We start from the raw sequence: 13,966 nt of genomic DNA, 5'->3' as shown, positions 1-13,966 counted from the left end.
GATGGAAGGCGATGCCTGCAGCCGAAACTGATCTGCGCTGACAGACAGTGACAGACAGGTCACTGTACCCTTAGCAAGCCTGGCATTCCCGGGACACTGAGGCCCAGCAGTGGCAGGAACTTTGGTTTCCTCTGGAGTCTCAAGCATGAGCAGACACACGTACAAACACACACATACAGATGGCGTGCCAAATTCCGCAGAGCCGTAAAGGCAATCAGGACAGATGAGAAACCGAGTGGCGTTAAACTGCTTGCAGAGGGATTGGAAGCTACCACAAGGTGCAGCGACGCAGGAGTGTGTGTGCTCTGTGTTGCAGTGCGAGATTTTAGGGGAACACCCTCGTTTGCGTTCTTTAGAGTCAGCTGAGAAGCTAAGCTACATTCGGGTTAGCTTAGCACAAAGATGGCAAACAGCACCTCTAGACCTCGCAATGCACGTGCTGCTTTACAAAGTGGGCTACATTTCTTAATGTGACTTAATGTGTTAGTTAAAGTTGTTTACAGGTTTCTTAGAGCTATTTCTTCTTTAAAATGAAGGGATATTTGTTTTTTTTTGTGGGAAAAAACAGCTAATTCAGAAATCTGTTAGCTGCCTCTTTAATGCAAAAACAAGCAACATCTTGTGTCCCGTGAAGGGCATTTTCTCTCCCTCGTATCTGGCAAATTCCTGCCCTCTCTTTGAACACATGTGACAAGCAGCTCTTTGACTCTCAGGCCAAATATCACTGATCAAACAGCTATGTTTGGTGTCAGCTAAAGGGGGACAACTAGGTTACTCATATGGGGGGCGCTGGCCTGCTCCGAGTATGTTTAGCTAGGAAACCAACACATGTACTGTACATACCATGGCCCTATTTTGCACTTGTAAACTCATGCTTGTGCTCCCGTGTGTTCTGCAGAGTCTCCGAAAAAGGGGCCTGAAAGGAGCGTTGCTGAGCATCCAAGCCCCGTCATTGCATTCAAACAAAAGATCTCCTCTAAAAGACTGTCATTAGCCGCTGCCCCGGCCTCTTATTTGTCTTCCCACACAGAAAAATCTGTTGAGCAAACAACTGACAGATGCTATTTAAGCTCGCGGAGTCCCTAAAAATACATTTGAGCCCCGGGGCGGTGATTTTGCAACAGCGCTGATGGGAGCTGCGAGCGAGTGATCCCGCTGAACGCGTCAATCAATAAGAGCAACAGCATTTGTAACACGAGGACCCGGCTTAGCCGTGCACCGCCAGCCCGAGTGAATGTAAACTATTCACGTCTCGGAGCATTATCTGCTGCTTGCTCGGGCTTTGTGGGGTGTCTGCGCCGCTCTCAGGGTGCCGGAGCTGGGCAAAGTTCAACCAGAGGCTCGCAGAGCGTTTCCGCTTTCAAAGACACTGGACTTTTCACGATGAGGGCACGTATAGGCTCAAGGAGCTACTGAGGGTGTTAAGTTAACCCTGAAGTGGAAAAAGAAATCACTTCCACCCCCACCTCAGTCTCCAGGTAAAGATCCCTCCTCTCTCCCTCTCTCTCTCCCTCCTGTGGAAATAAACATTTACATTCTTGCGCTCTGTGTGTTAATAGAGATTAAGCTGAATTCAAGCCTTCGTGTCAAGCAGCAATTCAGGTAGCTCATACCATACATACCTGTACTATTTTTTGCCTCTCAAAGGGCATCCCTCCCATGCCTTTGAGCTTGGCTCAGGACGGATGACATTTTCTAGGAACATTGTTATTGCGGTGACCCTGCACAGCCTCAAAAACGACAAGCAACACTTAATGCCCTACCACTGTGTTCCAGGCTTCAAAGAACCTAATGTCTCTTGGTTTAACGAAGGCATGTGATCAAACGGAAGAGGAGTTGCCGGCCTCAGCCATCAATTGCAAGACTAAATTCCTTCCTCGCTGAAGTGGAACGCATTGTGGCCCCCTTTGAGTTATGATGTTGTCAAATAATCACATTAACACCCAGGAGAAAGTTAAGTTACTGTGCTCGATGTGAATTATAGGGCCACTATCTGACCCTAATTTGGACAAACATTTTTGGAGTTCAAGTGCATAAGAGGCCCCTCGCCAACCAAGAGGGAACCGCTGTTATTATCGGAGCTGGGAAGGAATGGCATGGGTCTCATCAAGGTAAATCAGAAACAACAGCGGATTTCAGTCATATGCCAGCGAAGGCCAAGAGTATGAATTCCATCCAGTTGATCTCAGTTCATAAGCAGTCAGAGCCGGATTCAGATAAAACTCCTCTTGACCTTAAATGGCACATGGTTGGCAGCGCTGGGCGTCTAACTTGAAAGCCTAATGCATTTCATACTTGTGACTAAATCTAAAGCTGCGAAAAGTAGGCACAATCCTCAGCAACCGGTGCGCAGCCGACAGCACATGGCCCGCGTTCCAGCCGAAGCCCTTGAACCTGTCGTCCACATGATGTCGGGAGAGAAATCGACCTTTCCTTCTGCTGTTTTACTTTCAGGATTAGTTTGTTAAATAACTGCAGCAAAGGGAGCCACGGGAGCTCTATCGCAATGAACTGAGCCCGAGTCTAAATTCCTCTTCTTTTCTTGTCTTTTCTTTATGGGTTCTTTTAAGAGACAAACCAAATGAAACCAAAATCAGGTGTAGGAGCAACTGGATCTGAAATTAGACTTGAATTTTGAGCATATGGAGCTAAGGATTGCTGTTTTTTTTCACTGTATGTATGTTATGTATGTTCAAACCCAAGTAGAAAACCTTTGTCATAATCTTTGGTACAAAAGTACAACATTACTAAGAGAAAATTAAAGGAAGTACAGGTCACATGTCAATAATTAGACAGCATTCGTCTCATTGGCTAAAAAAACACCACATTTCTTCTACCATTTTTCTCCGATTTCTTTTAGTGATCGAATAAAGCAGGCAGCGGTGATCCTGGGTTCTGGGTGGGCACCAGGCGAAGAAGTGCATGAGCTATCCCCCAGAGGTGTCGCTTTGTTGGGCTACCTACCACACACTGCAGGATCTGGGGGGGGGCCCCTTTCTCATTTTCTTTTCAAACAAATACTTGATTTGCCTGTCCCGACGATCTCTAGGAGATAGGTATCCTCTTTACTCACCCCTTCAGATAACTGCCGAACATAGACAAATGCTAGAGATCAAGATTTCTGAGATTATTTTGTACATGTTTTCCCAAAAAGTCTGAGTAAAGGCACAAGAGTCCACTATCAGAAATCATTTCCAGTTCCACAGGACATGCAGTTTCATGTCCTGTGTGCTTTGACACTTGATCAGAAATCTCTTTGGTTTGTGAGCTCTATTAAAAACATCAATTTCGGAGCACAGGTAAAGAGGTAAAAGTGACCCCCCCACGCCCCCTCCGTTGAGAATGAAAGTCAACGCATCACTTCGACTCTTGCGCTGCGCAGCACATCAGCGCGCAACGATCCGGGGAGCGTGTTTCTTTAAGAATGCAAGGTGGGTGAGACCCTTTTCCTGACGCACGCCTGGTATGCAAACATAAATTTAGCAGCAACGTGTTTGCCGGGGGAACAAAATATCTGGAAGCCACGGAGGAGTGTCATGTCGTCTGCGTCCTGCCTTGGCTGACTTTTAGCTTTCCCTCTCTCTGGAAACTGGAGCCGAAGCGCAGCGCGGAGAGGAGAGCTGAGCGGAGCGGAGCGGACCTCTCTCGCCCTGAGTGACCGGACAGGCTGGGACAGAGAGCGGGGGCGATCACAGTGGTCTCTCAGCAGCTTGAAATTACATTGCATGCGTCTGGGTCCGAGATGACTGGGAGCTGTTTGCTGGCGGCCGGGCTGCTGCTCGTCGCGGTCTGTGCGGAGGTAAGTGGCTGCGGTTTCTTTTTGGTCCTGTCATTTTTACGCACGAGAAGCAGGCGCGACACTCCAGTGTAGCGCGCTTGTTCAGTGTGTTTATTTATTTTTTTATTTATCAAACTAAATAAACACCTGTTGCCTTTAGCTTCAGCTGCAACATGTTTCTAAAGGAAAATTCAACTCAACATGTAATTTGTTTTATTTTACATTTTTATTTAGTTTATTTCTAATTTATCAGATTAATTACTCACATTGAGCCAGTGATGTTTTTCTCCTAAGTCAGGTGCCTATTCGTTGTCCCCCTATTAAAATAAAGATTCCTGACAGATTTATTCTCTTATTTTTATTACACATTTGTTTTCCTTTGTATTTTAAGTAGTTTCCATCATCCTCTGTTGATGCTGAACGCTGCTCTGGATGAAACATAATATTTCCCCACACTCTTGTCTTCAGGTGATAAAAAAAAAATGCAGGGATTATTGGTTACAGAATAAAGTAAATGATAAAAGATCAAGAAAATGTGACTTTATTCATATGTATCAAGAAACTGGCTGTGAATTTAAATCCTGTCTTAAAAGTTAAGTGAATCACACAAGAAGCTTGAACTCACAGGCCTCGAAATTAATAGAGAGACAGAGAGAGAGAGTGTGTCATCCTGATCTGAAAGGTCACAGTTTATCAGGCCTGCATTGAACAAACTTCTTAAATCACCGCACTCAGCTTGACGTCCCTGAAATACGCTCACACGTTATCTCCTGAAGACACCTCATCAATCCTGCGAGCCCAGTTGTGTAAAAGCTGATTCATGCTGCATGACGACACGGGCAGCAGGAGCTGAGCAAGAGTTTCAAGTGGGACACAAAGCAGTTGTCTGGTACGCAGACAGATTTTTTTTTTTTTTTAGGGCTCGAACACAGGGGCGGACTGCTTCTGTCAGCGTGTGTAAATGACCACGACAGGTGCTAATAGCACTTCAAGGTGATTGGGGCTTCAGTCGCCCTGGCTGCTACATTGAGCACGTCCACACTGTAATCAGGCAATGGCGGTGACAGAGAAACGCTGGAGGCTTCGCAACTCTTTCCAGGCCACTGTCCAGTGCTCGCTTGATGATGTTACGGTTTAAATATTAGACTAAAACAAGTAAAATTTGCTTTGTATGGGTATAAACATCAGTGTGGGGCTGCAGAGCTGAAATTGATCTTGAAATCTGGACAAATGAAATGATCCCTGCTAAATAATAACAGTTTAAACGATCCACATCATCATGCCTTACGTGTTTAGAAGATTGTGTGAGTAGGGGTATGTGTTTAAACTCTTTAAATAAACAGTAATTTGGCTGAAGTGATGGAACTCTACTTGATGAGCTGTTCATTTTAGCGTCCAAAAGGTCTGATGTGACACATCCTCAAACTGACTTCTGTGTTACAACAACTGTTGTGTGATTTGATTACTCTGTGTCTCTGTTTAATAGGACGGCTGAAAAATGGCCGTAGGTTTTTTTTTTTTTTTTGCTCAAGTGTTCAGCAGATGACAGACTTCCCCATCTGTGCAAGGTGTGAGCGTGCAGTATGAGTCAGCACTGGACATTTATCTGTTCACACGCACCGCAGCGACCCAGCGCTTCCCTGCCGGGGGCCAGGGATCAACAAGTGCTGCCTGTAAGGGACTCCGCTGTGCTGTGGCCTTTTTCTTTTCATCCGTGCTCTCGGGTCAAAGCCTCTGTGTTACTGTTTGGGCAAAAGAATGAGACTCTATATTTGTGTGTACGGCTGCTGGAGGTTGAGCCGGTGTGATTTGTGTGCGTGGGGGCCAAATGGCCTGTGGCTCCAACCCTAAATGGAATAGACCTTCCTTTGTGGGTGACATAATGACATACCTCAAGTGTTTCTTGGAGGGGCTTGTTGATCTCGCTTTATCCCCCTGGTTTGTGCAGAAAAGTGGAACCTTCCAGACACACTTTTTTTTTTTTTCTCACCCAGGCATTTCTCTAAGTTAGTGCCCTTTAAATAGTGATTTGGAATTTGCCAGGGTTATGGAGCAAAGCAAATCCGTCGTGTACGGTAAGTTCTGTTCTTTTTGATACTAGTCTCCAACTGTGTTTCTGAAAAGGTGACAACATTTGAGGATGTAGTTTAGGTCTGAACGGCCCATCACCCTAGTATGATATTGGACTTTTTTGATAAAAAATAATAACATACGCCCTGACACACCAAACTAACATCAAAGAACTACTGGCAATGAAGTCAGACTGTGACTTTGCCTCATGCCGCTTGTGTCTAGACCAAAAAGTTGCAACTGAACACACTGCAAAGCCCACAGCCCGCTGCCAGCTGGCGCATACCTTGTGTGCCAGAGTGAGAGGAAAATACTGTCAATACTACTATGGTGGCAGTAGTCTGTATTTGTCATTTAAAAGGGGGAAACCAGAAGAGCTGCTATTAGCTGTGAAGCCAGGAAGAGCTGAAAAGCCACAAAGAGGCGTCCATTTAGAGCCAACGGCGCAGGACACATCGCCAAAGGTCCACAGACACTCGCTGACGGCCCAACGCTGGCCACCGGCCGACCTTTGGCTTGGTGCGTCTTGGGCTATAAAGACACCTAATATGTAATGCATTAAATTGCAGATTCACAAAGATTTAGAACTATTTGATCACATAGTTGTTGTTGGTTAATGTAAACTGGCATCACATTAATTTGCCCTTTTTACAATCATTTACACAGACAGGAAGAAGAGACGTATTGGCAGCTGATTTCAAACATTCAACAGTGCAGGAAGCTGTATTTAATGTAAACCATTTGAAAACATTTGCTCGCTTAGCCAATGTTGGTGGTTTGATCCCCTGTGCCTCTAAATGCTGAAGTGTCCTGCTCCCAACATGCAGGCCAGCGCCACCGCAGTTCGTGTGTGCAAGACATTTCTCAAAAGCAGATCATTTGTCATTTTATTCCTAATTACAAGCAACAGAGACGCAACTTAAAAGCTCAGCAGAATTTTATTTTCGGCAGCGATCTACGTCTACGTGTTGGACTGAATATAGTGCAACGCTGGTGAATACATGAGATTATTGGAAATAAATAAAAGACAGACATGGGGATATCTCTATTGAAGTGGATAACACTACTTTCCCTTTGGAAGTTGCTGGTGAATAATGTGGTATGTGGCTTTCATCATTTGATGGATATAAATCAGACTTTGTCACAGTGTCGGGCTGCCGCGCTCACTTCTCCGCATGCCTTTCCTCTAATTACTCAGCTGGAATTCAAAAGGAAATTAGCCACAAAGGCAACAGATTTGGATGTTTATTCAAGGAAATGGTCCCTCTCAGAGTCTTAATGCAGCGAGCAGAGAGTATTGAAGTCCTCAGGATTGGGAGGCTTTGGGGTCTAATGGCAGGATTAAGTGGGGTCACAGCGAGCAAACGGTCCCCAGTGGGCGCTCGTCAACAACAACATCTCTTGTCCTCCGAGACGCGCTCCTCGGCTCGATCGCTTGATCATACGGACCACAAACTACCCAATTAGCTTTCATGAGTGCCTTTGTTGTGGACGCGAGTGGAATGGGAAGTGAATTAATTTTGCGAGGGATTGGTCCCTCTTGAGGAGTAAAGGAAAGGGCTTCAGAGAACATCTGGCCAGTGATGGATGGATGGAGCAAGTTTTTGGAGTGCGTTAACAAGACCGAGTGTTTTCAGTTACACTGCAAAGGGCTTTATACTCATCTCATTGTTCCCATCTGTGCTTAATCTGCGGAGTGAGACTGAGGGTTGTTTAGCGTGGAAGCGGTGTATGAGTGTGCGCTTTTAGGCCAAGGACAAAATTCACCGGTACTTCACTGCTTGCATGAAATGCCAAGGTACCAACTTTTCATGCAGCGCTCTAGTGCTGCTGGCACAGTAGCTGTGTTTCCCCAAGTGTCCAACTCAGGTGTGCCAGCGTGCTGCTCTTCCAGCCCTGGAAATCCAGAGAGCGTGCACGAATCTATAAAGTCAGGCCAAAAGGAAGTAGCTTCACAGTGTTCTCCGCGGGCCAATGAAGGAAAAGTCCTGCAGAACAGAACAAGGGATGGCAGCTTGTATTGGAAGTTGAATCCCAAAGAAAATCTGATTTCAAGAGTATTTGCAATAAACCAGCAGCTGGCTCTGGTGAAGCACTCATCTCCAATTTGTATTCTTTTTTTTCCCCCGCAAGCTAATCCTGACACTCCCTGTTTCTTTTGTTTCAAGGAGCCCCTTTGGAAACACTAATCATTAATTTCCACAAATTTTACACGACCCAGGAGAAAAATCAAAAATTTGAGCAACAGTTCTTTGAGTTGTGAGCTGGTGCCAGCTAATCAGTAAAACACAGTTTCTTTTTATTTGTAGTAATCTCGATGATGACTGAAAGTTGTTCTGTTTGCAGAGACATAAAACCTGATAGGGCGCTTTTTCTCAGAACCACATTTTTGGGAATAGTTTGCCATTTTTGGGAAAAACTTTTGCTCGCCAATGTCTTTGCACGAAGGCCAGTGGGCGGTTAGCCTAGCTTAGCAATAAGACTGGAAGTAAGGAAACTCCTGGTCTTGTTCTTGCTAATGATAAAAACGGTTTACCTGCCATAACTTCTAATGCTCTTTCAAGACTAAGGCTAACTTTTTTTTTTTTTTTAAAGGTATAATGTGTGCTAAGCTGCGCTAACTGTCCCATGCCCTTTGCTTGATATTTAGCATACAGAAATGAGATTGACATCAAGCTTTTCCTCTAACTCAAATGCTAACAACATCTGCCAGAACCTCTGAAGTTAGTAACAAGCCATATCATATTTTAAGGTAAACAAAAATAAAAGTGCGAAAGATGTGTGCTAAGATAAGCTAAGCGAAAAGCTAAGCTAAGCTATCCATCTCATGCCCCTTGCGCACAGAAATGAGAGCGGTATCAGCCTTCTCCTCTAACTCAAATGGCAACAACATCTGCCCACCAGAATTTCTAAAGCTCAACCACTAACAATATAATATCATATTTTTTGAGACAAACAGAAATACAAAGTTGTGGTGCGCACTAGGCTTAGCTAATTGTCCCTTGAGATTGGCATCAATCTTTCCGTCTAACTCTGGGCAAAAATTCCCCAAATGTCAAACTATTTCTTCAGGAGCTCAGGGGCTGATGAACAAATCAGGCTTTGTGAAAATTGAAAAGTTGTGTATCGGAGAATATGGCATGTGTTGTTTTCACTCCAAACGCTTCTGCAACTCGATCGTGTTGTTTCTTTTTCGATCACTTGATGCCGAGTTCAAATAACACGCTGTGACTGAGTGCCCCGAGCCGCCTGTGCCAGTAAATGGCATAACTCAGTGGAATCATGTTGCAGTGCTGTGCCAGCGTGTATACAAGAGGACATGTTGTTCAGACTGCAATATTAAAAAAAAAAAAGAATAATGAGTTTTTGTGGTTTCATGTGGTTCTAAGAAAACGTCATATTTTGCCACACACACTGCAAAACTCAGATTTCTTTTTAGTCACGCATTGATAGAAAGCTGCCAGCAGATGGCAACATTACAGCAGAGGGACCTTTAGTGTCCAGTTCAGCAGTGATGGCCTCTGTAGCTCCCACGCCCATCAAGGACAGTCAGCTCTATTGTGATTTCGCAGGTGGCTGCTCTGTGTCCCTGCTCGGTTTCCTCTGGAGCCTCTCTCGAATGTATTTGTTCCTTCATCATAAGGTTTATTTGGCAACCGCGAGCTTGAAAGCCGAGCCTCTGGCCTTCTGTTGCTCTGATGAAACATCTTGGGCTCCATCTGCAGCGGGCCCACGTCCCCTCCATCAGCTTGATTGAGCGTTGTTTTTTTATCCTGTTGTGTGTTCCAGCTTCGTTTGCGGCAGCCGGGGCCATCAGTGCATCATCTGGCCCGCACATTTTTTCACGCGCAGCTGATCTCAGAAGCTGCAGAACCTTGCAGCGGTGCAGCTCTTGCCTCGGCTTCAGCATGTGCATGTGGTTCAGTCTCTTCGGCTGTGCCCCGGCCTTGACCTCAGACCGGTCCCGGGGTGGGATTGCAACAGGAGCGCCGGGGAGTGTTGCTAACGAGAGGGGAGAAACGGCACTTGGGCCCCTCTAGTGATGCCTAATTAGAGGGGAGGTGCAGGTAGGAGGTGTGAGTGTTTGTCTGTCTGTTGAAACAGTACTGTGGAAGAGTGTCAGGAGACAAATAGAAGCCAGATTGGACTTTGGCAAATGGAAGGATAAAAGAAATGAAGAGAGGAGAAGCAAAAAGGTCAACAATGGTACAATACTGAAGAGAAAAATAAATGCTTATAGGAAAAAATAGGCACACTAAAGGCAGATGTAGCAAATTAAAAGAAATAAAGATGAGTAACGTCTATAAAATAAAATGCAAAAAAAAAAAGACAAAATTGTCACAGACTTGGAGATTTAAAGGTGGAAGCAGGCTGCCATGTTATAAGATACAAAGGAGTGGAATATTAATGGAGTGATACTGATGTGGACTCATGCGATTGCAAGAGGAGAGAGGGACACACACAGACATACAGATGTCTGAAGAAGCGGAAAAAAATAGCAATATTGATGGAGTGAGTGGGAACGAGTTCCATGAAGAACGCACCGAGAGCAAAGCAGGAGTTGCGCAGAACAAAGCCCCCAGCATAAATATTCAAGTGTCGAACTAAATGGAGATGCAGTGATTCCTGACCGGTTGACGTGAAAAACGGATAGTTAACTTGCTCGCTGACCTCACTCCTTCGCTCAGGACGCTGCAGATGAGTGTGAGAAGAGTCAGGAACGAGAGTAAAAGGAGCGATGGACGTCTAAATCCCGTGGAAACATAACTGACTGAGGGTCTGCTGCGCGGCTGTCTGACAGGGTCTCCACGGCTGGCTGAGGCGAATGTTTGCGAGGCTAATGATGCTTCCTGGGGTTCTCACATCTGTTTCCCCCCGTGGCCACATGTGCTTTGAGTAAACGCTGGGCGGCCACGGCTAAACACTGGCGACCCCGATACAAATGATGTGGTATTAGGATTACTAGGCCACAGAAGCAGATTGATGAGCATGTAATCATGCAAAGTAGGTGTGGGCCTTTTGCGTAAATGTGCAGGCATTTTTGTTGCATTGGAATCATTTCCATACCCCTATACTGTGGTACGAATACATAATTATTTACTTGCCTGCATTGTGTTTCTTACATATATGGCTGGCATGCATCCAGTAGTAGCCAATGCATGTGTTTGCATTCTGTATCGCTGCTGCTGGAGTCTCTCTTTTCCATATGGAATCTGACTGAGTAAATACACGCAAGGAATTTGCTGGAAGCAATGCATGGACATACAGTTCATGCATGTGGAAGGCAAAAGCCATTACTGTGTTGGAAGAAACCGCAAGTGATCCACATGAAAGCATTTCTTTTCTTCTCTACATCTCTGTTAATGCAGTTATTGGCTTTTGTTGCCACGGGTAGCGTGCTAAATATGAAGCGACAAAGTTTTAGCTTAGCTTTAAACTCATCATCATTGCTTTTTTGTTTTATTTCTGGTTGTAGGGTTTAAAGAAACACAATATAACTCAGCTTTAAAGTTGGTCAGGCTATCCGTTTCTTCCTGATTCCACTGTTTATGCTAAGCTAAGTGCAGCGTCTGCTTCATATTCCAATGTGGTTTTACTTAAAACGCAAAACTATTCCTTTAAACACCAAACGTGCACATGACAAATGGCCACATATTTTATTAATCTAGTATTGGATCATAATTTATATGATTTGCATGTCCACAAATTAATTGATAACTGTAGTAGTAATGTAGTGGACTGGTACAGTATTTACCCTGAAATGTTATGAAGTATAAAAAGGAAATACTCACTTTCACTTCTGTACAGATTAAGTGATTACACACTTTACACCAAACCTATGCGTGTATGTGTGTGTAGTCTTGTGACTTCTGTGTGTGTGTGTGTGGTGTGACCATAAGAGCCAAAGGTCTCTCTAAGATCCTCATTCCCAGGCTGTTTCGGGGATTACCTCTTTGAAATCCACCTATACACACATAATAATAATAATAATCCACACATACACACAGTATTGGGTGAGCAGTGATGCAGTGCAGATGTAAGTGCCGAAGCAAAGCCTTACTGGCACTTAAAAAAGTGGCCCGGGCTCTCCCCTTTGAGGAAACTCCCCCTGTCTGGGGAAACCTGTGTGGTCTCGGATCATGTGTGCATCTGAAGTGTGTTTACGTGTTATTTTGTCAGAGCGTGAAAGGTTAAAAGGGCAAGACTCGGGAGATCTAAACGGCTGCACACGCAGGAAGCGACTGGCGGCAAAGTGGCGATTAGAAAACCATGAGATGATAATTAAACTCGGTTTAGTTGAAGCGGTGATGGGAGAAGAGTGGAACTAATCTCACAATTGAGGCGACGACCGGTGGGAGTGGCTGACACAGTTGACTGACCTGTGACACAAGCAGAGCGTTCCCCAAACGTTTATCGGAAGGAAGCAAGTTATTTTGTGCCTTTCACACGCAGAAACATTTGGGTTGGATATATACCAAAGGGTTACCTAGGCAACCAGAGCCTTGAAACATCCAATAGTGATGTGCGACGAGCGAATTGCCTCATATGTGGACGGGACCTGTAGATTAGGTGCAAGCATGCGTTGCAGCATTGTGTTACTGGTAGTATCTTGTCTCTAGAAGCAGGTGGGAACCAGGAGTGAACTTGACCTTAAACTTTAACTGACCTTTATCTGTCTCAGTTGGTGTGTTTTCAGTAAACCTGTACGGTCTTGTTGTTTGTATGTTTTGCAGTGACTGATGTCTGACCTTAAAGTAATTACGCCTATGACAAAAATGCACCCACAGGTTTTCAGTCATCAGCCTCTGACTCACCTCCGTATTGCATTTACGAGCGCCACTGGGGGTAATTCTGTCCCGGCGTACCTCTGTGCGGGGACATCACCCACAGCGGGGTCTCTGTCGTCCTCTGGTCGGGATCCTCTCAGCACCCCTCCCTCCTTCCCCTCCCGCCTCGCTGATGACAGGTATGCAGCTTGAAAAGTATTTGGCAACTGGAAAAGTGCACATTTGACATTGAGCGTGTCACTCAGCCTTCATTCTCCTCCACCTCCCTGAGCCGTAACGCTCTCTTAAAATGAAGTCTCTTGTGTTATCAGCGCAGTTTCTCCTCTCATCTCGACATGATTTGCTTCATAGCTGAAATAGTTCGGATTGTGGTGACCAGGTGGCCTGTGAAGCCACCTAGATGACATGACAGATACGGGAGTGAGCTCAGTATGAAAGAATCCGACTTCAGATCGTTGCAGCTGAAAGCGGGAAGAAGACAGATGGACTGACAGACTAACATAGAGACAGACAGTAGTGAGGTATGGGAGAGCAAGTCTTTCTTCGTGTTCGATGTTCCCTAACCGTTATCAACAAGATCTCTCAACGCGCTCTGCATCTGTACATCTGGGAGTAGCCTCATAAATGACATCTTTCAGTGGTGAAATATATTGTTGCTCAAAACTAAAAAATAAACATAAACTGTAGCTGTAGCGTTAAAAATGGACGCATTTAATCGCAGTCCAAACAACACGGAACTTATGTCAGTGCAAGATTTCCTGGTACACCGATTACACTGATGCACACGTCAGAGCTCAGCTAACGGCTACCAAAATGGAAGAATCGGATGAAGACACGTTGCTCGGACTGATGGAAGGCAAATTTTATTTAAAAAAAAAAAAAAAACCTGATGGAAGCCTTGATAAAAGTTTTGTGCAAATTGTGCAAAAAAAAAAAAAAAAGTCTGCATACCACCGAAGCACTTCAACCATACGGTGCCATCTAAATGCAAAGCATGTTGCAGTGAGCACTGAAACCGCCGGAGCTGTTAGCGCTAGCAGTCCCCACGGACAAGACGTGTCGGCAGCCCAAACTTTTTTTTTTTTATCCATTCAAAGTCAATACTATTCTGAAAAAGTACCTAAAATACTTAAAATTACACTTTAAGTGTAGGTCTGTTCAGCTTTAGCCAGGGATATTTTCCTTCTTTTTCTTCTGTTTTGAATTGAAATGCAATTAAATGCATTTTTCCAGACATTAAAAGAGCTTGAGTTTACAATATTCATGTTTGTGTCAATTAATTGATGTAGTCGTCCACTAAAATCCATTTAAATTAAAAGATTTTGCTTTT

The 13,966-nt window shown here is 44.7% G+C and overlaps 1 protein-coding gene across 1 annotated transcript in view; it reads left to right on the top strand.

Annotated features, from left to right (window-relative positions):
• The first annotated feature begins 3,534 nt into the window (after positions 1-3,534).
• The window catches only part of LOC311493352 (ADAMTS-like protein 1), a 93,567-nt gene continuing 83,135 nt past the window's right edge, over positions 3,535-13,966 (top strand). Inside the window, exon 1 of the mRNA XM_084551973.1 lies at positions 3,535-3,799. Within this exon, the coding sequence (XP_084408099.1) occupies positions 3,743-3,799 (57 nt within the window). The 5' untranslated portion in view covers positions 3,535-3,742. The remainder of the gene's footprint in view (positions 3,800-13,966) is intronic.

Source organism: Chelon labrosus (genome assembly GCF_963514085.1).
Source record: "Chelon labrosus genome assembly, chromosome: 1".
Taxonomy (NCBI): Eukaryota; Metazoa; Chordata; class Actinopteri; order Mugiliformes; family Mugilidae; genus Chelon; species Chelon labrosus.
The sequence above is the reverse complement of the archived record's forward strand: the minus strand, read 5'-3'. Positions and strand labels throughout refer to the sequence as shown.